This window comes from Thermomyces lanuginosus (genome assembly GCF_041956635.1).
Source record: "Thermomyces lanuginosus strain ATCC 200065 unplaced genomic scaffold VTN49scaffold_42, whole genome shotgun sequence".
NCBI classification, from domain to species: Eukaryota; Fungi; Ascomycota; class Eurotiomycetes; order Eurotiales; family Trichocomaceae; genus Thermomyces; species Thermomyces lanuginosus.
The window spans coordinates 444,732-466,829 of record NW_027192376.1 but is presented as its reverse complement, the minus strand read 5'-3'; the positions used below and the strand labels follow the sequence as shown (position 1 = coordinate 466,829).

The 22,098-nt window shown below is 54.6% G+C and overlaps 10 protein-coding genes across 10 annotated transcripts; 4 read left to right on the top strand and 6 right to left on the bottom strand.

Moving 5' to 3' along the window:
* Positions 1-179: 179 nt before the first annotated feature.
* Positions 180-869, top strand: VTN49DRAFT_6888 (uncharacterized protein; the record flags this gene model as incomplete). The annotated part of the gene is made up of 3 exons (XM_069415095.1): positions 180-194; positions 283-565; positions 625-869. The coding sequence occupies 3 exons, from the start codon at positions 180-182 to the stop codon at positions 867-869; spliced, it is 543 nt and encodes a 180-aa protein (XP_069264928.1).
* Positions 870-1,150: 281 nt separating this feature from the next.
* Positions 1,151-5,003, bottom strand: VTN49DRAFT_6887 (uncharacterized protein; the record flags this gene model as incomplete). The annotated part of the gene is made up of 9 exons (XM_069415094.1): positions 1,151-2,219; positions 2,271-2,297; positions 2,351-2,440; positions 2,493-2,563; positions 2,615-2,958; positions 3,014-4,061; positions 4,111-4,150; positions 4,204-4,727; positions 4,791-5,003. The coding sequence occupies 9 exons, from the start codon at positions 5,001-5,003 to the stop codon at positions 1,151-1,153; spliced, it is 3,426 nt and encodes a 1,141-aa protein (XP_069264927.1).
* A 586-nt stretch (positions 5,004-5,589) lies between these two features.
* On the bottom strand, positions 5,590-6,431 carry VTN49DRAFT_6886 (uncharacterized protein; the record flags this gene model as incomplete). The annotated part of the gene is made up of 2 exons (XM_069415093.1): positions 5,590-5,933; positions 5,996-6,431. 2 exons carry the CDS (start codon positions 6,429-6,431, stop codon positions 5,590-5,592), a joined length of 780 nt encoding a protein of 259 aa, XP_069264926.1.
* A 552-nt stretch (positions 6,432-6,983) lies between these two features.
* VTN49DRAFT_6885 (uncharacterized protein) lies at positions 6,984-8,525 on the top strand (the record flags this gene model as incomplete). The annotated part of the gene is made up of 4 exons (XM_069415092.1): positions 6,984-7,290; positions 7,348-7,694; positions 7,760-8,212; positions 8,268-8,525. 4 exons carry the CDS (start codon positions 6,984-6,986, stop codon positions 8,523-8,525), a joined length of 1,365 nt encoding a protein of 454 aa, XP_069264925.1.
* Positions 8,526-8,665: 140 nt separating this feature from the next.
* On the bottom strand, positions 8,666-11,698 carry VTN49DRAFT_6884 (uncharacterized protein; the record flags this gene model as incomplete). The annotated part of the gene is made up of 5 exons (XM_069415091.1): positions 8,666-9,243; positions 9,294-9,936; positions 9,989-11,126; positions 11,388-11,485; positions 11,546-11,698. The coding sequence occupies 5 exons, from the start codon at positions 11,696-11,698 to the stop codon at positions 8,666-8,668; spliced, it is 2,610 nt and encodes an 869-aa protein (XP_069264924.1).
* A 608-nt stretch (positions 11,699-12,306) lies between these two features.
* Positions 12,307-14,024, top strand: VTN49DRAFT_6883 (uncharacterized protein; the record flags this gene model as incomplete). The annotated part of the gene is made up of 2 exons (XM_069415090.1): positions 12,307-13,366; positions 13,423-14,024. 2 exons carry the CDS (start codon positions 12,307-12,309, stop codon positions 14,022-14,024), a joined length of 1,662 nt encoding a protein of 553 aa, XP_069264923.1.
* A 582-nt stretch (positions 14,025-14,606) lies between these two features.
* Positions 14,607-14,874, bottom strand: VTN49DRAFT_6882 (uncharacterized protein; the record flags this gene model as incomplete). The annotated part of the gene is made up of 2 exons (XM_069415089.1): positions 14,607-14,729; positions 14,788-14,874. 2 exons carry the CDS (start codon positions 14,872-14,874, stop codon positions 14,607-14,609), a joined length of 210 nt encoding a protein of 69 aa, XP_069264922.1.
* A 64-nt stretch (positions 14,875-14,938) lies between these two features.
* On the top strand, positions 14,939-17,145 carry VTN49DRAFT_6881 (uncharacterized protein; the record flags this gene model as incomplete). The annotated part of the gene is made up of 6 exons (XM_069415088.1): positions 14,939-15,700; positions 15,755-15,836; positions 15,883-16,230; positions 16,278-16,737; positions 16,789-16,876; positions 16,927-17,145. 6 exons carry the CDS (start codon positions 14,939-14,941, stop codon positions 17,143-17,145), a joined length of 1,959 nt encoding a protein of 652 aa, XP_069264921.1.
* Positions 17,146-17,559: 414 nt separating this feature from the next.
* On the bottom strand, positions 17,560-18,763 carry VTN49DRAFT_6880 (uncharacterized protein; the record flags this gene model as incomplete). The annotated part of the gene is made up of 4 exons (XM_069415087.1): positions 17,560-18,252; positions 18,308-18,402; positions 18,464-18,597; positions 18,660-18,763. 4 exons carry the CDS (start codon positions 18,761-18,763, stop codon positions 17,560-17,562), a joined length of 1,026 nt encoding a protein of 341 aa, XP_069264920.1.
* A 422-nt stretch (positions 18,764-19,185) lies between these two features.
* VTN49DRAFT_6879 (uncharacterized protein) lies at positions 19,186-21,544 on the bottom strand (the record flags this gene model as incomplete). Its single annotated transcript, XM_069415085.1, has 3 exons — positions 19,186-19,372; positions 19,430-21,385; positions 21,519-21,544. The coding sequence occupies 3 exons, from the start codon at positions 21,542-21,544 to the stop codon at positions 19,186-19,188; spliced, it is 2,169 nt and encodes a 722-aa protein (XP_069264919.1).
* Between the last annotated feature and the right edge of the window lie 554 nt (positions 21,545-22,098).

The window sequence follows — 22,098 nt, the reverse complement described above, 5'->3', positions numbered from 1 at the left end:
TACTCGAAGATTGCTGCGAATGGTCCAAACAGAGCGTCCAGAAAAAACCTGCCCATTTTGCCCCTCCCGCTTTTTTTCCTTTTGAGATTCCTCTAAATCAGAGCTCGATCAGTGCAGTTTGTGATTCTCAAGTCTAGTTCTTGTGTCGCTGGTTTTTTGATCGTCACTGAACTGCCAACATGATTATTTACAAGGTATGTGGGCGGCAATGGCGGGGCTGCTTACCAAGGATGAAAGAAGAAGAAAAAAGACCAATTGCTGACCCTGGTTGTGTTCGACTAGGACATCATCTCCGGAGACGAGCTGCTCTCCGATAACTACAAGATCAAGGAGGTCGATGGCGTTCTCTGGGAGGCCGACTGCCGCAAGTACATGAAGGGACAGGAGACGTTCCAGCTGGAGGGCGCGAACCCGTCTGCTCTGGGTGAGGATCAGGATGATGTCGGCGGTGGTGAGGGTGAGCAGGTCATGGTTCACGACATTGAGGACCAATTCCGCCTGGTCTGGCTCAAGTCGGAGGAGGGCATGAAGCCCTCGAAGGAGGCCTTCAAGGCTCATCTGAAGAGTACGTCCTTTTCCTCTTTTCCGCTTATGTCGCAGTTTGCTGACAATTGTCGTGTACAGCCTACGTCAAGGGTGTCAACAACAAGCTCAAGGAGAAGGGTGCCTCCGAGGAGACGATCAAGGAGTTCCAGTCCAAGGCCCCCGCTGCCGTCAAGAAGATCCTGGCCAACTACGACAACTACGACGTCCTGATGGGCCAGTCGATGGATGGCAATGCCATGCATGTCCTGATTGACTTCCGTGAGGATGGTGTCACCCCGTATGCTACCCTCTGGAAGCACGGTCTGGAGGAGATGAAGGTCTAAACAAAAAAATTGGACGGGATACATGAAGCATATATACACATGATGTTTGATTTCTATTGTTTCCGTCATGTCCCTCGATGTCCCCCTATGTTCAATTTAATGTCGCCACGAGAGAAAGTGTGCAGGAATGCAACGGCGTAAGACGGAGTGGTTTGACCGACCACTACATTATGTTTTCGAACCATGGTCTCCGTGTCCAACATGTAGATTTCAATCCTAGCAAGGGTATCTAACCGACAAAACATGAACAAGCCAAAAACTGTCTCAGAAAAACCCCAAAATCAACCAGGAAAATGATTCCATCCCAAATTGTTCCCAATCTGACCCGCGTTATGTCCTCCATGCTGTTGAGTTGAAGGATCCGATATACTACCGCCACCAGCACTACCACCTCCTCCTGCTCCACTCCCCAACCCAATCCCCAGGCCCAGATCCGGCAGCCCAAATCCCGCAACGGGATCGAGATCCATGACCTCGTCTGCCACGGGCAGTTGCTGTCCAAACACCGCATCCCACTCGTCCCAGTCGAAGGTCAGATTTGGATCCACCATCGACGGTGGGGTGGGAGCGGTGACGATGTTCGGACTCAATGAGGGTAGCGGGGGCATCGCTGATGCCGACGGCTCAACCTGGTACGAGGTCGTCGTTGTCGTTGTGGAAGGCGGCGGGGGCTGGGTGAGATGATGGAAGGCGCTTCCTTGGAGTGGTTGCTGTTGTTGCTGTTGCTGCTGTTGGCGCGCCTGTAGGGTCCCGTTGGACGGCCCTGTCGTTGTTGGCATGTTGTTGGCGACGGAGAGGGTACTTGCCTCGGAGGTAGAGACTTGCGTCGTCGTCGGATGCAGCTCCATGGGTGGTGTGTCTGGGAAAGACTGAGATACAGGCGGCGCGTGTCGAGCAGTTGGCTCCTGTCGCAGGGATGAGATCACTGGGCTCGGCAGCGTCTGCGACTTCGTCATCGTATAGAATCTGTTGGAGAAATCAAGCAAATGGGGGTCGGGCTTGCTATGGTCCGAAGGTTGATGGCCGGGCCGACCAGCACAAAACGCCTGATATCGCTGCAGTTTTTCGTCGGACGCAACGCCTGCTTCGAGCTGGGCTTGCTCGTCCGTCCAGAACTGCTGCGGGTCCAGCCCGGCCTTTTGCCATGCCTTTTCGCGCAGACGCCGCATCATTTCCCAGGCCTCGCGGCCGCCGTCCTTGAGCGGACGATGTGTAGTTACTCCCTCTCCGTCTTCCCCACCGACTACTCCCCCGTCCGGACCGACCATGGAGAAAATCTTGTCGACATATGCTCTTGACCGGAGTGCCTGTGGGCTGTTTGGCCGTTCGTAGAGATCGATCAACAGAATCCTGGCCGACATGTTTAGCTGCGTCACTGTCAATTATTAATTGCGGACTTACATTGTGGCATGCATTGGCTGATGATTCCTACAGACCGGTTAGCGACGCCTGACACAAGACCAAGTTTGGTTAAGGCTCACCCAGGCCAGCTCCATTGAAATGGCTGGAACTCGGGATCTGTAGCCAGAGCAATAAATTTCTCCATGAAGCCATGACAGTGCCGAAGAGCCCTGTATAGAATCAGTAACGGGTCAAACCAATGAAGGCCAACGCTCAACTTACCCCTGTCGCGCAGCAGGCCATATCTTGGACTTGACATTCTTCAAAAATGGTTGGTAGGCAACGCAAAACGCCTTACATGCGTCAATAATGAATGACCTTGCTAACTAACCCGCACAACCTACCTTGTCAATGAATAGAGAAAGCAAGATTCGAGCCCATTTGTGAAACGCCACTAGGACCGGACTGTGGTATTGTTCGGCACACCCATCCGGACCATCCAGGGGAAGGTGACCCTCACCCAACTGATAATTGTTCGATGACTGGGACCGTGGCGAGAAATCAGAGGACGCCGAGCGTACAGAGCTCTCTCGGTCGAAAGTTCCCGATTCCTGGGGTAGAGGAATGCGGTTCACCAGCGACTTCAGCTTGAACTGCAAATCGATCAGAATTGAATTCAACTCCTCCATGTCACGTCCGGTGATCCGCTTCGTTCCGAGCTGGATTCTCAGAATACGTCGGATTGCACCTAGAAAAAAACATTGAGTAACGGAACATCATTGTGGTGAACATGAAGTCCTTACGTGCCGTAATGTACTTGCCCCTCGCCCAGAGGTAGAATACGTTCACCATCGATGAACCACCGCAGACCGTGGGATCATCTGGGTTGTCTGGTGGCCGCAAGTTGGCTTCAACCATCCGCGTATACTGTTCAGCCTGCGGTGTGCCCAGAAGAGTATCCTTGATTTCGCTCGTTTCTCGAACATCCCAGTAGGCCTCATCATTAACCAGAGGAGGCAAGCCACTAGACATGGCAACGACACAATCCATGTGAACGATATGCCACCAGACTCGACGGCGTGCTTCCGCCTCGCTTGGGTGTATGCCAAATTGGGCAGGATCACGGTGCAGACCCATCGTCTGAGCGACGCGGAGAGCCAGACTGATGAACAGGCTGCTGGTCAGAGGCTCTTCCTCCCTAGACAAGATAGTTTGGACAAGCAAAAAGGCTGTAAGTCCATGTAGCGTTGGACTCCGGGGAAACGAAATCTTTGTGAGCCACCTCGTCACCTGTTGATTATACTTCTCTCCCAGAGCCGAGCGGGAATCGAAGCCAAACTCGGATTTGATGGTGCGAAGAGATATGGTAACCGACCCTCCATACCAAATCGCATAGAGCAAGGGAATGAACGATGGTTCCGGGTATGGTTCCCCCGAATAACTGCCACGGCTGTACCAGTCCCAGAACCTGCGATACGACCGAAGTACCGTTGGAGGGTGAACTACGGGGCTGATGGCATGAATACCAGACATGAAGCCTCGATAGAGAACATCGCTTTGTCGCTTTGAGGGTACATTCTCAAGTACATCTGGGTCGATCGACATATCGTGAGTAGTGGGGGACTCTCCCGAGGGAAAGAGGACTGCGCGGTAGAAGTGGTCTGCGCGACTTGATGGATCAGGGTCCGGTCCTGGATCCTGTCCTGGGGGCCTGCGATTTCCAAAGAAAGACGATCTTGACGGAGAGCCGGGCTGCCGATCTGCCGGAGACGCTTCGGCCGAGGCCGTATTTCGGAGTTCTCTCTCGGAAGAGCGAGCCTGATCTCGCAACAACTGGTTCAGCTCGTTGATCTGCCGACCGTTAGTACGTGGCTAGACCGCCGATTCAATCGAGACGTACCTCGTCTGATATGTACGCCCAGTAGATACTACCGACGTAACTGCACATTGTCAACACTGCACTGTAGTAGTCCACTTCAATCCATATACTTACCGAGACTTCCCGCCATCCTCCAGACTCAAATGGCCGAGGTTGAGACTCCCCACTGGGTCGACTACATCGGTCGCGTTACCAGGGGGGATAGGAAACTCCTCACCATTGGCCTCGACATTGCGACGAGGCGTGGAAGTGGACGACCGAGAAGGCGGATCCGAGGACTTTTGCAGCGTAGTATTTCGGGAATCAGCAGCCTGATTCAGCATTCCCAGCTGACGTGCCGCCTCCTCGGCCGAGAACGTGTCGTTACTAGCCTTGCTCAAACGCTCGATCATCGAGGTGAGCTTGTCGAGACGGGCCTCAATCGCCTGCGGGTCACTTCGGACATCCTGGTCCTTGCGCAAGCCGCTTCTCCATCCAGGCGCATAGCCTGAATCGCTGATCGTGTCCGTCGGAGTCTGTGATGTGTCTCGTCTACGCTTGTTCCTATGTGAGGGGTCTCCATCGGTCGGTTTTGGCGGATGCGCATCGTAGACGCACTCGGTTTCATTTTTGGCGCAGTTTCCGCAGACCGGGTGGACCTTTGTTCGCAAGAAAAGGTTAGCTGATGTCGGCGATTCAAGTCTTGCAGAGATGCCACGGACCTTGTCGCATTTCACCTTTCTTCGCCGGCACGTGTGGCAGCTGTAGCTGGCACGGTTACGCGTGATTTGGCGATGGCCGCGACCGGAAAGCAATTTTCTTGACGGCGGCTTTGGCTGAGGAGTCGCCGAGGACGTGGAACTGTCCCGCGCGTGTGCGCTGCTCTCCATTGCGACTTTCTCGTATATGCCCGTGAGCCATCCTGGTGAAGCCATGGCTCAATCGTGTAGGACTGGAATCATTGAAAATCAATGGCGGGGTACCTATTGTCTGGAGTGTGAATTGCACAAAGATTCTTGATTACTCGATAGCAGCCATCAGCTCGAGATATTGCGTTCGGTCAAGGTTCATTAGCCATAACTTTGGATCGGCGCACCGGATCGGCGACGGTGATGGCGGGCCGGGAGTCCCGGATTGCGGAGATATCGTTGGGAGGGCTGAAATGTTGGAAATTGAGTCCTCCACAAAGCCCACCACCAACAGTCCCGAGTGCTGGTGCAAGCCCGAATCTACAATACCACGATGACGATTTTGAAATTGAACTCTACCATAGGCGAGATTATCATGAATCAGCTCGATGATGGCGAATCTTCTCCGCCGTCGTTCGGGAAAACTTCAAAAGAGAGCCATCCCACCCTAATGAGCGCATTCGAATTCCCAAAGCACACTATTCATATCTACCTCTAGGTAGGTACCTATCTATTCTAGCTTTTGCAGAAATTGAACCCAAAACGCCAGTAACCATGCAATAAAAATCAAAAAATCCCACCTAGAACGTACAGCAAATAGTTGCAGACGTCTTCATGCCTTGCCCTTCTTCTTGTCCTTTTTCTTTTTGCCCTCACCACCGGATGCCGATTCGCCCATATCTCCCATCCCCGGCATGCCTGGGAACCCGGCCATACCCCCAAACTTCTCCATTTCCGCCATGGCATCCTTGAAAGGATTCTCACTGACGCCTCCACCGGAATATGCGGGAGAATGAATGGGGAGGATCTTTCCCACCTTCCACCCGCGAGGTGCTGGCGGAGGATCCGGGAGCTTGTCCGGCATGGGGAGGCCGCGGATGCGTAAACGGAAGGGCGATTTCTCAGTGGTCGGGTGCGCCTGCAGCCATCGCGCAACTAGGATGAATAGATGGTGTTCTATTAAAGAGAAACGGCGAGTTAGTGCGCGTTGTCCAAGTAGTAGGACGCTTAATGCATACTATTTTTGATTTGCGGGTTGAGCAATTTCCCATTTTCGTCCTTTAGCAATACGCGCACCCGCCCAGGATTCGCCCAATCCTTGGGATGCAGCTTCTCTGGCTCAAAGCCGACTCGGAGCCCTAATTGCTGGCACGCATCGAGGATATCCCTTGCGAGGGGGTTTTCCACAGCCAACTTGCTTGACACCTGTCTGCCCTCGGCGCGCGAGCGCGTCTTGTCAAAATAAACGGGATATAGGCATTGCCAATGCTTGGGGATCTCCTGCGGTGGCCGCGGTGGAGGTCGTGCGGAGGATCCTGGGGGCGGCATAGGATGCATTATTGAGGATGAGAGGATCGACTCCTGCGAAAAGGCGGAGGGATTGAAGTTTGCGTCGGAAGGGGCGACCTCTTCCGGGTCCGAATCGGCATCTTGAACACGAGCTTGACGTGACATTGTTGTGGTTGAGAATGAGATTGCATGCAAAGAGATCTGAACAGTAGTGTGGGAGCAGCAAGCTCCATTATCACCAAGATGCCAACTGGCCTAGTGGGGACTGACTAGTACTTATTCGGGAATTTAACAAATTAAGTGTAAGGCAATTTAAGTTCCAATATTGGCATGTTCCTAGACGATCTGATAAGGCCATGCTCGAACGGTACCTGGTCTGCTTGTGCAAGCAGCAGTGATATTTCCCCATCACGGAATGGCATGTGCTCAGACATCCCGTGCATCAAGAGCTATGACTATTCGAGTCCATCAGTGGCCATGCCCGCGAGATCGGTCAACTATATCTTCGGCAAAGACGTCCAGTCTGCGCCTCGGGATCTGCTCGTAGACCGTGACAAGCCGACGGGGAATTTACCGAGCGTGGAGAGATAAATGACCCCGCCTTCGACGTGAGTCAGACTGTGTCCCTGAGTCATAAAAGGGACCGCAGTTTACAATCTCACAAGTTGTGAGTAAATTGACTGTCTATCGTTCCATTGGCGGTGTTGGGCATGCACAATGGCTTCGAGCTCTAGCGCGGTGCTGCATCGCAATGTTAATGAGCCTCCCCAGCAAGCCGTAGGCGGCGAGGGGAGCTACCTCGTGCTGGATGACGGACGCAAGGTCCTGGATGCCACTGGCGGAGCGGCTGTAGCCTGTCTCGGCCATGGCCATCCAGAGGTGAAGCGCGCCATGGTCGAGCAGATCGATAAGCTCGCGTACGCGCATACGGCATTTTTCACGATTCAGCCATTCGAAGAACTGGCGAACCTCCTCGTTGAGTCAACGGACTGCAAGATGAGCAGGCTGTACATTATCAGCTCCGGTAAAGCAGCTCGCAATTAGCCTTGGAGATGACAGTGCAATTGCTCACGCGCACTAGGCTCGGAAGCAATGGAGGCCGCAATGAAGCTGGCCCGCCAGTACTTTTTGGAAATGGCCAATCCGCAGCCTCAGCGGACCCGGTTCATCGCTCGCAAACAATCCTACCATGGGACTACTCTTGGGTCTTTGTCCATGGGCGGCCATGTGTACAGAAGAGAGCCGTTTCAGCCTCTTCTCTTGGACAATATCTCCCATGTCTCTCCCTGCTACGCATACCGGGGCAAGAAGGACGGCGAGTCGGACGCGGACTACGTCCGCCGACTAGCTGAGGAGCTGGACGCGGAGTTCCAGCGTGTTGGGCCGGAAACAGTGTGCGCTTTCGTTGCGGAGCCGGTGGTTGGCGCGGTATGTTTCAAACTCCGTATGGTTCCTGACATTTCTGCTCCTAACTCTACGATGTCTTCGTGCAGGCACTAGGCTGCGTTCCCGCCGTGCCGGGCTACTTCCAAGCCATGAAAGCCGTCTGCGATAAATATGGAGCACTCCTGATCGTCGACGAGGTCATGTCCGGAATGGGCCGCTGCGGTACGCTGCACGCATGGCAGCACGAGGGGGTCGCTCCGGATCTGCAAACCATCGGTAAAGGGCTCGGCGGCGGGTACGCCCCTGTCGGCGGGGTGCTCATCGGCCAGAGGGTCGCCGATGTGCTGGCTAGCGGCAGCGGGTGCTTCCGCCATGGACAAACCTACCAGGGCCACCCGGTCGCCTGCGCTGCGGCGCTTGCGGTGCAGCGTGTGATTCGACAGGAAAATCTGCTCGAGAATGTCAAGACGATGGGCACCTTGTTGGAACAGGAGCTGAAGAGCCGTCTGTCCAGCCATCCGCATGTCGGTGATATTCGAGGACGGGGCCTATTCTGGGGTGTATGTTTTTCCCTCTGAAAGCTCTCGAAGGCGTCGACTGACAAATGATTGCTAGATTGAATTCGTCAAAGACAAAGCAACCAAGGAACCGTTCGCACGCAGCCTCCGCGTCGGGGAAACAGTCATGGACACTGCCCTGTCTCCAAAGTATAACATCTCCTTGTATGCCGGTTCCGGCAGCGTTGATGGTGTGCAGGGCGACCACATTATCATCGCTCCGCCGTACAACTCGACGCGGGAGGAGATTCTACGGATTGCCGAGCTGACGCAGAAGGTTATCGAGGATGTTTTCTCTCGTATCACTACAAGCTGAAAGAGTTCATATACCGACAGTTACAGTTTAAAATCTGCGATGACAAAAAAAAAAGGACTGCAATACCCACAGCATCTATCATAACACACATAAGACTATCTAGTACACAGACATAATTATATAGCCAAGCATGACCGTTATCATCTTTTTACCAACGCCGTCTTCATCTCCAGCTTCTTTTCTTCCTTTTCTTCATGATCAGCCCCGTTAGAAGTAATCTGGTGCGCGACGCCGTTATGCTTAACGGCGGTCGTCGCGGCTCTGCTCTCCTCCGCCCACATGCTAGCCACCGTTTCCACTGCGCGGTCTACCACGACCCGGACACGATCCCTGAGTACGCCATTGGCGCATTCCACTTCGAGATCCTCTAGCCATACACGAGCGACGTTCTTGTCGACGCGGATCTCGATGCCGGGGAAGGGGATTCCGAGGCCACGCAGGCGGGCGAGTTCCGCTTCGTCGTCGGCGGAGAGGCCTTTTTCCTCCTCCTCTTCTTGCTTTGTTTCTTGTTGGTCTTCTTCGCGCTTTTGTAGGTCTTCAGGTTCTAAGTGCCGGCGAGGTCTCTCGATGGGAGAGATGTTGTCCTCGCCGAACTGCGCCTCGAGCATCATCAGGAGTCGAGAGAAGCGCTCTTCGGGGCTGAGGTATGCGTGCGGATTGGGGAGTTCGGTTGGTGTGCCATGGTGGTCGTGCTTGTGACGCTTTTGCTTGCATGATTCTGTGCTGGTGAGTATCATCCACAATCCAATTTTGAAGCTGAAAACGTACCCTTCACAGACGCAGGGGTGCTCTCAACTGTCAAGAGCACCGCCATCACCGCGTCAGCAACGCCGTCATTCATGACGTTGCCTTCCCACTCGAGCTCCACCTCGCGCGTCCGTGGTCGGTACCTCAGAATCACGCAGCCCATGATAAGCCAGGCCTCGCTCTCGTGGAAGGCAATTTCCTCGTCAGCCGCTTCCTCGGCTTCCTTTTTCAGCAACTTTCCGTTGGTCTCTGCTTCTTGTTTCACGTCAGAGCCGATCTTTTCGATCGCGCCGAACGTGCTTTCGAGCGACCAGCGGATTAGTTCGATGCTTGCAGTGTTGAGGGTGATATGTTGTTTGCATGTGATGGTCGTGGTCGTTAGCCCGGCGTACTCGCGCAGGTCGTCCGGCGCCATCAGCGAGAGGTCGAACCCGTTCTGTACGAGGACGCCCGACATGAGCTGGGATTCCTCAGGTTTTGTTGGCGGAGTGACATCGGCCAGTTTGCCGACGACCTTAGCAATCTTGTCCTTGCGGAAGGGAATCCGGATCTCGTCACAATTGGCTGGCGTGTACACCCGGACTTTGACCTCCTTGTCTGCGTTGAGGCTGAGGAGTTTGGACTTGAGTCGCATCATTTGATGCTTTTCGCCATGGACCAGAATCTAATGATCAAGTTAGAAAGTAGACGAAAGACAAGAGAATGGAGAAACGTACTACAACAGGCGCGCCAACTTCCTCAATGAAGTTCCTGTTTTCTACCCCATCGACGTGCGCGGCAAAACTGATTTCGTCGATTGTGCAGCGGCGAGGAATCATAACCTTTTGCTCATCATCCATGGGCTTGCGGCTTCCTGGGCCACTGGCGACGCGTGACATGATTGCAGGGATCTGATCGGGCTCGTTGAGCAGCTGCTTGGCCATGGTGCCCTCGACGCTGTAGCCCGTAAGGACCACTCCGTTGCGCTCGTTGGGTGCCCATCGCTCCAGTAGCTCTCGGCTGGTGCCCGTCTGAAGCATACCGGGAGACGCGAGCATCACACAGCCGCCCACATCCTCAAACCGTTCAAGGCTGCGTAGGCTCCGCACGTACTTGAAGTCCCAAGGGCCAGCGCTGACGCTCTTGTTCCCACTACTGTCCGCTTCTGCCATGCGCTGGCGGAAGAGGCGCTTGATGTTGTCGTTCATGGCTCCAATATACGTTTGGTACACGACCATACATCGCCGGGCCATGTTGCCAATGTAATAGATGGGGTATTTTTGCAATTCCGGATGCCGTTCCCAGTACTCTTCCAAGATAAGAAGCAGCTCCTGGGCGCGACCCAGCGCAAACACTGGCATCAAGACGCGGCCGCCCCGGTTGAGGATGTTTGTCACGGTCTTCATGAGCGCGGCTTCACGCTCCACCCGCGGCGGGTTTGTCGAGATGCCGAACGTGGACTCTGTGATGAGCACGTCGATCTTAACGCCTTTGGGCACTTCAGCCGGGATCAAATGCCGATCCTCTTCCCGTGAGTAGTCACCTGTGAAGAGAATGTTCAGTCCGGCGATCGAAATCAGAAACATCGCCGCTCCCAGCACATGACCTGCAGGATAGGGCGTGATCTGAATGCTGTTTATGGTGTGAGTCGTGTAGAAATCGACCGTCTCAATGAGCGGCAGCGTGGAGAGATGATCCTGCTCGGTGTACAACGTTGTCCGTTGGTCTGACGACGAGGCGGTATTGCTAACTCGGACGTTATCTTGAATCAGCCATTTGTAAATGGCCTTTGTCGCGTGTGTCGTTAGGACGCGACCCTTGAAGTTGGTCTTGCTGAGGACGTATGGGAGGGCTGACGAATGGTCCACGTGGAAGCTGTCATGAAGCTCTGGTCAGCGAAAGTACTCTATGCCAATGCTATGAAACAGAGCGTCGACGATGCCATGAATCAAGATGCCAGCCCAAGTTACTGGTTGACGGAGACAAGTGTACGTAGTTGAAAGAAAATAGAACATTCCATTCATTCTGAAGTACATGGACAGAGAAACAAGCTCGGCTTGACCATGGCAGCAACTCGGCTCTTTCGAGAAAACTTGGCTATCGAGTATCAGGGTCAATAGAGGACAGGGGACATACTGGCTGAGAAGAAGCACATCCACTGTACTCAGATCGAACTCGTCGAAGAAGGGGAGCGCCGCATAGCCGTCTTTGGCAGGATGCATTCCGGCATCGAGCTGTCGGCGATATGTCAGCGGCAAGCCTGGCATAGGCAATTCATTCGGCACAATACTAACCATCACTGTCTTCCCCTTGTACTGAATGATATGACATGACCGGCCAACCTCGTTACCACCACCGAGGCATAAGAACGACAGCTCGTCGGACGGATCGACGGGCTCGTCGTCCACCGTGGCGGCCATGGCCGACGCCTTGCGTTTGGCCGCCATTATCGAGACGTTTTCCAGGACTGTCGAACTTATACCATCACACAATGCATGCGCAGCTGATGGCTGGACAAAGCTGTGTCCAGACCTGCAGAGCTCAAGATCTTTTAAAGAACCGGGTACGCGATAAACTAGATATCACGGGCCACCATAGAAATGCTGGCAATCCCAGTACAATAGGAAAAAACTATTACAAAGTTCGAAACGATCCCATCCGCGATGATCGCGGCGGTTCAAAGCGCAACGCAGAGCCCCAAGCTTCGGATCTGGAACGCAACAAAGAATTGGATAGGCTCGGCAAAGTCACGTGATGGGCGTCTACGAGACGCGCGCTTAGCGGATCAAGCTGGAGCGTTTCCGCTGCTCCTCCATGCAATGAAAGAGCAAATTTGGCCGGTTCATCGTCCGCGCGCCACTCCCCATCGTTGCGACTGAGGACGGTATTTAGCACCCGTTTGCGCTCCAATGTCGGCTCCTCCACGGTGATTTTGAAATGGTCACAACCAGTGGCAGACTCATACCGGAGCCGTTCGCTGGCAATCTGTCCGTAGTCGCGAGACTACACCCGTGAACTGAATTCGTTTGCGCTCATTTCTCGTCATCCTATCGCCATGGCGCAGGCACATCCTCATCAGCAATATTCCTCGCAATCTTTCTCGCCGCCGGTATCATCACCATCCCCCGGTGCGGGCTCTCCGGCGAATGTCGGCGCCTATCCCCCTCCTCCAAAGCGACAGCGTTTATCGCCGCTACCGCAGTCGCAGTCGCCTTACGCGTCCCCGAATTTCAGCACAATGCAGATTTCGCAGGGCCAATCGCCAGTGATGAACGGAGCGACAGCAAATGGAGCGGCCTCAACTCCCGGCTCTGCACCCGGCACCGTCGCGGGAACCACCGGGCCTGCACCGCCGGGATCGATGGGTCCTCCTTCACGGCCTTTTGAGAAGCTGGCCGATGCTTCGGAGCTCACGGATGTTCTAGCATCATCTGGGATCGATGTCAAGGAGGAAGAGGCGTATCTTACCGGCAGCTTCGCGCCACTCGGGTCCCAAACGCAGCCGCAGCAACGGCCACCCCTACCGACACTAAATACATCGTTTACATCGCAAGCATCTACGTCAGGTACGGCATCTGCAGGCGGTAGCTTCGAGATGCCATCGCAACGGCTGCCCAGCACCCAGGAAACCTCCTTTGTTGGTCAGCCGCCGGGTCCGGCACCGGCGCCGGCGCCGTTTCAGGACCCTAACTTGCCTACGCGGGAGGACACGCAGGCCGCACGAAGATCGCAGTATCATCTACAGGACCCATTTCTGCTCACGCGTGTGTTGGAACAGAAACTCCAGAAGCGTGGGCGTGATTTGGGGGTGCACATTCCGACCGAGGGTGTCTGGCATCCTGTAGCGGCTCCAGGGATGCAACAGCCCATCGAAGTCACCGGCCCAGATGGATCCTCGACCGTGCGTAAAGGCCATTCGATTATCAACCAGGAGGGGGCTCCTCTGGTAGATATCTTGACGTTGCTCTCGCTTTCCTGCCAGGACCGACTACGAACGGTTCTCGAATACGCTGCTACGTTGTCGAAGAGCCGCCGACTACATTCCCAGGGTGTTGTGCCTCCTGAATGGCAGGATGTCGCGGCACAGAATGGATCGGCTACTGATTCTCTGAAGCGTATGAATTTCCCTCCCCTTGTTGTGATGGTCAGCGATGTTAACCCCATTCTATAGGGTCCCATTCGTCGACTGAGACTAGCATGATCTACGACAAGGCGGCAAAATATCGCTTACTCTCGAGCAAAGACCATTCGGCCGAGGAAGCCCGCATAGCCAAGCGCACGAAACGTAACGCGGCTGCTCTGATCAACGACAGCGATGCGCAGGCTGGGTCTGGCGCGAGTACACCGACCGGCCCAGGTCTCGTTGCACCGAAGGGGATGACGAAAAAGGAGGCCAAGCGGCAGATGGACGCAAGGGCCAGTGAGGCACAACAGCATCAACAGTCGATCGAGACAGCACGGATGGCGACGAATAACATCATCTCCAGTCAGCGGTTTGGTAAGAAGCAGTACAACTGGCTTAACCGGTCGACCCAGGTGAGCAGTTTCTCGACGCCGCGGACACAGTCGCCAGCGGCTGCCGGAGGCGGCGACCGGCCAGGGAAACCACAAGCCACAACACCGAAGCGGCGGATGGGCGACTGGCGCGAGGATCGGTCATCGGGAATTCAAGTACGAGATCTGCTGTTTATGTTGGAATTGGACGGACGAGGGGCGCGGCATCTACAAAAGGCGTATTCCAAGGATTTCAAGGAGGATCGGATGGAGTTATGATTGTATTAATGCCATAGAATGCTGACTGGGCTAGTCTACGTAAATATTCCATTCTAATATTTCCAGAGAGAATTCTCCGCATTCTCCTAATCGAAGTGACGATTATTTGTTGTTTTTTTGAATGGTAGTGACGGCCAAAGTTCGCTGCAGTGGGAGGTCGCCACAGCGCCAGCCCACGCAGATTCTTTCAAGGATTCCAATAATCGTTCCAAAAACCATACAAAAATAATATGAAATTTGGCAGGGATTCTAACGCGTAGAGAGTCTATTCATAATTTGGAAAATCACTTGGAAAAAAGGTAGAATTAAACCAAACCATCAAGCCCATCGCCTCCGCGCCACCAGAGACGCCGGATTCCGGACTTGATCAACAACATTTTTCTTCTCTTTTCGTCGTTTTATTCTCTTCTCGTCTTCATCATCGTCTTCTCGGCTGGTCTCTCCACGCAGTTCAGCCACAGTTCGTACGATTCGCCGCGGTTCCGGCCTCACCTGGCATCTCCGCCCCGAACCGCTTCATCCCCGTTCATCCATCATCCTTCTTCGCCCTTTTCCGCGTTATTTCATCTGAATCCCCTCCTCTCATGCTTCATTTGTCTGTTTGTCGCCGTACTTGACCGCAGGGAGCCTCTTCTCCCGTCCATCCGTCCCAATCCGGCCTCTTCTACGCTGTCCGTCCCTGCCGGGCGGCGAGATCCCCCCATCCTACGACGTCGTCATCGTTGTTTCTATCCCTTGCTCTCGCTCAATTCATCTCCATGACGCCTGTTCCCAGGCGTTGAGTCCCGTGTTCCACCACTGTCGACTCCTCGTGCCACCCCAGTCGACCCTTTGACACCTGATACAGCATACGACCACCCCTTGACTGTTGAACCTGGTCCAACACACACACACAACGCAGCCATCCCTTCACCATGTCGACCCCGTCGACCGCCACGGCCAGCTATCCATCACATCGGCCGCATTATGGCTATCCCCATCATCAGTTATCATACCAGTCGGGCAATGCGTATCCTCCGGCGTCCTCGGCGGGTCACTTAGCCAACGGCTACGCCTACGCGGCCGCCAACGACGCCCCGTCGGCCGCGCAGCCGCTGCCAGCGCCCACACAAGAACAGCCGGCCCAGGATTCAACTGTTCAGCAAAACAGCGGTTCCGCGTCGTCTGAACGCCGATCCCGCCGTCGGAGGCAGCCCAACTGGGCCGAGTTCTACAAGAACGGCATCCCCAAGGAGGTCATCGTCATCGATGACACTCCTCCCCCGGAGGAGGCGTCGTCGACTGCATCCACGGCCAACCAGGCTTCTGCGGCCCAGCCCGCGGGTAAGAGACGACGCACGGGTGTCGAGACAGCCTATGACGTGAGTTCCTACGATCGGCCCTCATTCTCCATCAACCCGCAGTCCTACGGTGAGGACTCATCGGCCGGCTCCCTCTCGACCGACCGTACCGCCTCCTTGCAGACGACTGCCCCGACCTCTCTGGGCTCTCATGGCAGTGCAACGTATGAGGAGGCCAACGTTGGCCAGAAGCGGAAGCGGGTGACACGCAAGTCTGCCCGCGACGAGCAGAAGCGGCGGGAGCTCGAGACCGAAACGGATGCTTATTTGAGTTATGTTCCGCCACCAAACCCCCCGATCAAGGCCAAGGAAGTTCATGTTCCGGTGATTCGCGATGTAAGTTTACCTGCATCTGCTTTTTCTATTTTGATGCAGACTAATCCGTCTCAGAACTCGTGGTCACGAAACCAGAAATGCGACGATGAAGATGGCCATTACCTCGTCACGGCCAACACGAATTTGACAGATCGATGTAGGATTTGCCCTGTTTGATGGAAAAACTCAACTAACATCATCAGACTCGATCATCCGGTTGCTCGGACAAGGCACATTTGGCAAGGTGGTGGAAGCGTACGACAGGCAACGTAAGACCCGCTGTGCGATCAAGATCATCCGCTCGGTGCAGAAATACCGGGACGCGTCCAAGATCGAGCTGCGGGTGCTGTCGACGCTGGCCTCGAACGATCGCACGAACCGCAATCGGTGCATCCACCTGCGTGATTGCTTTGACTTCCGCAACCACATCTGCATCGTGACCGATCTGCTCGGACAAAGTGTGTTCGACTTCCTCAAGGCCAACGGCTTTGTGCCGTTCCCGAGCAGCCAGATTCAGAGTTTTGCTCGGCAGCTCTTCACGAGCGTAGCCTGTACGTGAAGTTTTCCTTATTTTTCGTACAATTGCTAACGACTGCAGTCCTTCACGATCTCAATTTGATCCACACTGATCTCAAGCCCGAGAACATCTTGCTGGTCAACAGTGCGTATCAAACGTTTACCTACAACCGTACCATGCCTTCTTCGTCGCACGCCATCTGCCGCAACGCTCGCCAGCGACGGGTGCTTCTCGACAGTGAGATCCGGCTGATCGACTTTGGCTCGGCTACGTTCGACGACGAGTATCATTCGTCTGTGGTTTCCACACGACACTACCGGGCTCCAGAGATCATCCTGAATTTGGGGTGGAGCTTCCCATGCGACATTTGGAGTATCGGCTGCATTCTCGTCGAGTTCTACACCGGGGATGCTCTCTTCCAGACGCATGACAACCTGGAGCATCTTGCGATGATGGAGAGCGTGTGCGGCCAAAAGATTGATCAGAAGATCATCCGCCAGGTCATGCAGCCCAAGAATGGCGCACCAAACCAGGCGGCCAAGTAAGCCATCTCATTTTCGTCGCTTATGCTTTTGATGCTAACGCATGGAAGGTACTTTAATCGAAATAGGCTGGACTACCCCAACGCCGAGACCACTCGAGCGTCACGCAAATACGTCAAGGCCATGAAGCAGCTTCACGTAGGTTACTGAGGATGACACCCATCGGACGGCTATGCTGACGGAAACAGGAATTCATCCCCGCCAACAACTCATTCAACCGACAGTTCCTCGACCTGCTATACAAGATCTTTGTGTACGATCCAAAAGAGCGCATCACGGCCAAGGAAGCGCTCAAGCACCCATGGTTTAAGGAGACGATCATCGATGACGGCACCGAGGCGCTGCGGATCCGCCAGGAGCTGGAGAGGCAGCAGCGGGAGCGGAGCCAACAGCAGCAGGGTCGTTGATCACATCACTCATTCAAATGAATGGCTATCAGGGAACCATTGGAGTTGGTCGGAGTCCGGAGTTTGAGGCGCGGTGGGGGGGATCGGTCCGGTCCTCGACATGGCAGAAAATACGGAAAAACGAATACACGCAAACATGTTGGGTTCGTATGAAGGAGGATGACTTGAGGAACTGAATGTGCTATGTGGTATCACCATTGGGCTATGTTTCTTTTTAGCTTTCCTCTCTCATTATTATTTTCTGGTTTGTTTTGTTCAAATGCCTTGTCTGTTGGCCAAGTGTGGTGCCAATCCTTTGTCATGGGCATATATAGAGTATCTCAAACGAAGATACTTGGCCTTGTACACTATATCGACTTGATCTATGTAAATTATATATACAACTCCTTAACTATTCGAAAAAAAATTTTTTTTTCACATCCCCCGATTAAACTCTACATATCCATCCTCCCCGACTTTATCCCAAAACTCCCTCTCCAGCGTCTTCACGCTGACCACCTGCCTCTGCGGGAACGCACCCAGCGCCAGCGGCAGCGCAAACACGGACGTCGCCAGGATCAGTCCCAGATTCACGGGCAGGACAAGCCGCGGGCGGGCCTTCAGCCAAGCGGTGCGCTCCAACCGGACGAGCACCAGCGGCGGGATAATCATAATGGGCGTGGCGTTGATTACGCGGCTGAGTGCCGTTTCGCCGACGGCGATGCGTGCGGCGATCTTGCTCTTTCCTAACGATTCGCTTCCTGCTCCTTCCTCTGAGACTTTCTTCTCTGAAGAAGAAGAGGAGGAGGAGGATTTGGATGGATAGATGTCAATTCCGCGACGCATCTCCTCCCCGCGCATGAGGAGGACATTCAGCGCAGTGGCGGACGACACCGCCGCAAAGGGGACCAGGCGGCCCAGAATGAGCCGCGTACCCGGCGAGAGACCCTTGAGTCGCGGCACGAGGGCATTGAGCCCCAGCGCGACGGAGCAGGAGGCTGAGACGGCGAGGAGGTAGGACTTTGCCAACGTGGCGGTGGATAAGGGGGTGGTTTTGTTGGCGTTGGCGGAGTTGATGGCGACATTGAGGGATTGATTTGCGACTTGCCAGAAGAGGGTTCCAGCCGTCTATATATAATTGTCAGTTTTTGGTCGTCTGGAAGGGGGAAGCCGAGAGGGGTACCTTTAGACCTGGTGTGAGCATTCCTGCTGTGACGACAAGGTTCGACAGGACAAAGCAGGACATGCGGAAGGGGAGGAAGACAGGCTTTCCGGTATCTTTTGACACAAGTCAACTCTCCCAGTCCTCAATCGGAGGTGCAGTATGTATATGAAGTACCAGGATGTATCGTCGAATCCACAATCTGCTTCGCACGCCACAATTCGGGCGTCATCTCCGGAATTTTCCCTTGCTTGTACGCAATAATCAGTTGCTTTGCCTGTTCGAGACCGGAGGAAGAGACAAATAGCATCCTGGACTTGTCTCAGCAGGACACTTTCTTTATATCAGTAGAAGAATAAATAGGAGGGACTACCTCGGATCGCAAATCTTCGCCGACTCGCGCACCCGTCCCCAGTACGTGTTGAGATCGTACTGGGAGCGGGGGAGCTCCCGGCTCCCGGGGAGAGACGAGGACATGCTGTCAATCTCAGATTTTGAGTGTGAGTTCTACTCGATCCCAACGGGCGATTAAATTCGGTTAAATTATTTTTTATATGCAGAGGAGTCAAGAGATAACAGGGCGGTGAGGCAGGTCTGATTAGAAAGGGGCCGAGTTCTGATTGGTTGGTGCCTGATAAGCTCTGTGGGGAATCAAACGCCTAACTTGAATTGGTGTACACTAATAACCCTAACCAGGAACCGGCCTTATCTGTGCTCTCAAAGTATGAGTAATAACTGTGGGATGGACTAGAATACAGTGCATTACATATCATCATACGGTTCGTGCTCTGCTCTAAGCCCGAATAACACAAAATACCATCGGGGTATCCGGGATATCGAGTAAGTACTAGTTATGGCAGGAAAATAAAGGAAAAACTCGTCAGGAATGAACGTCACACTCATCGATATCGAGCCGACTTGTGCGCCAGCGGCGACGACGGCGCATGGCTGGCTCGGCCCACGGTCGCGCGCAGACGGCCGCCGCGGAGCGGCGTCTGCGCGCAAAAAACGCAAATGTACACGGGCGGGAGATTGCCGCGCTCCAGCCCGACGCATTTGGTATGGAGCCAGTAGTTGCACGACTCGCTGTAAACGACGTAAGCTTGGAAGGAACAAGGACAATGAGTCACAGATAAAGCTTACCATTGGATCATCAAATGACCCCCATTGTCCATCGACTTGCAGACACAGCGCGTTCCGTTGCTTGGATTGCTGTGCCGATCAGTGCTGGGTGTCACCACGTCCGGATCAGTAATTGTCGTGGGCGACGTGTCCAACCTGCCCGCAACCACCGGCGGCGAGGACTGTAGATGCCGACTGTAAGTACTATGCCGGGCATTCCGTCCTCGGCCCTCGAGTACTTTCCGCAATGCATGCTGCGCGTCGCCAGATTCCTCGTCATCGCCTGGACGTGTGTTCTCACTTGCCGCGGTGCTTCGTGTCCAGTCGGAGCTTGTCTGTATCTGCATCGACGACCGCCGTGGTGTCTGCGGTACATCCTGTGGACGAGCGCGGTTGAAGTCTGTCCAAGGAGACTGCCGCCCTGACGCTGTGGACCCCACGGTCGAGTATGAGCTCTTGGAACTCGGGCGGGACAACGCGGCCGCAGCCCTGTTCCCTTGGCTCCGAGAGAGGGTTGCACCGGAGTAGGCAAAGGACGAGTTGGCACTAATAGTATAATCCGAATAATCGGCCTCGCTTTCCGTCGCGGGGTCGCTGACATCTCGTGCCGAGACAGGCTCAGTCAAAGCCGACGGCTGCTGTAGTTCCGTCTTCGCCCGCCCGTCCTTGTCAATCTTCAACACGAGTGATTGGGATCGACTCGGCAGACTGGCCGAGGTGGTCCGCGTCAGTGACTGCCGCATGGACTTAATTGGCGAGGTGCGGCCCCTCGTTGGCGGCAGTTTTTTGACGCCACTTGTTGATGCCAGCGGGCCGGGGATCGACGGCTGGCTCGATTGACGGGCATGGGATGTGACCGCCGTGTGCGTCCGGCTTCGGGTCAATCCGGGCCTCTGCCCGAGAGGAATGGGAGGGAAACCGAGATTGTCGTCATCATCGTCATCATCGTCATCATCTTCTTCGTAATATAACCCACCAAGCTCTCGATCCAGCTGTTCTCGCTTCGACTCTTCCGTTTGGTGGTGATACGGCTGGCGTCGGACGACCCGCTGCTGCCCAGGCGATGGTTGCGGGCCGAACCTTCGCGCCGGCGAGCTCAAAAACATGTTTGGATCCTCCGCCTTTGTCATGGGCATGCGCGGGGATGCCGAAAACGGGGCAGGAAACTGCGTAGCATTCGCCGATGCAGCTGATGTCATTCCGACCCGGACAGCACTGCTGCCGAAATTCGGGGGCAGGTCCAGCGGGTCTTGCATAGCGGATAGTTGCGGCACGCCGAGGGACTGAGCCGTTGACTGCATAGTGAACGGCGTATCATCCGGTCCGAACACGTCATTGGACACGTTGGACAAGCTGAAATCGGACGGTGGAGCTGTGTCTGGCTCCCAAAACAGCCTCTGCTGTGGGAAAAAGGGAGACGTCGTCGGATCCGCGCTGGACAATTGGAAAATATCTGGCGAGCTCTGTAACTGTTCTGACAGCCCGGGTGTCCGGAGCAGCCGACTCGGTGTCTCTAGCTGTGCAGTGCCGGTGGCCGCCGACAACCTTGCTGCGCTGGCCAGCGGTGTCTGGACATTTGGGCCCGCCGTTCCTTTCCTCCTTCCCGTACTGGTCGGTGGAGGGGTTTGCATAGAGGCCGCCGAGTTTTTGGCCGAGTCTACCGACGCAGGCCCTTCATCTCCTCCAGCAACGTTCTGCTTCGACGGGCGTCGGCGCTTCGCCGGGTCCGTATCGTGGCCATCTCCACCACGCAGAGTTTCTGCTGATTGTGGGTTATGCGACGGAGAACCAAAGCTTAATCTCTGGGGCGTTTTGAGAAGCTCTGGACTGGACGCATATGGATCGGCAGTGTCCCAGGTGACTCGAGGGTCGTAGAAACTGGACTCGATCTTCGGAGTCTGGAAAGGAGAGTCTCCAAAAGCAGCGGCAGTCGGAGTTCTCGTTGGGGTCTGGGGCTCGCCATTAGGGTAGCTGAAGCTGCTCACGGATCAATCCCATTAGCATTGTCAACATTCCATGAACGATTCAAAACTTCATCGTCAACTTGTATGACAGATCATAGCCCGAAGGCTAAATGGCGTTAAATTCCGAGACAATGTCAGCAGCTTACCTATGAACCGGGCGATCCCAATTCATGACCGCGGAGAAGTTCCCTTCCCAGCGACCATATAGAACAAACTTGAACGGCCCAAGACAGGGATTCTGCTCGCTGCACCCTGGGCTGAGGAATGCGGAGAGTTCAGGGAGATTCTCTTATGTCCGTATCGAGGGACGAAACGCAAGCAGGCAGCAAGCAGCAACGATTGACTAGCGACTAGAGCCTAATCGTTTGTCCGAAACAGGCCGAGAGATCCTCCCTAGGGCATGGTCGCCCTATCTTCACTCCAGGCAGTAGTGAGCCTACCCAAACAAAAAAGCTCCCTTGGAACACAACGATAAGGGCAGACAGAGAGGAAAAAATCAATCTCTCTGCGATTGACTGCTGGAGTAAAGGGAGGACAGGGGCAGATGGAATGCTGGCGTAGAGGGTTGGGGCTGGGAGGAGTTCCAAGGAGCAATGGAACTACCTACGACTCGGGCAGAATTGGAGAGCTGATCTTCTTCTTATGTGGCCTTTAGCTCTCCTGTCGAGATTCTGAACCCTGGAGATATTCTACAAAGAGTCTTTTGTCGGTCTTTGTCTAGAAAAA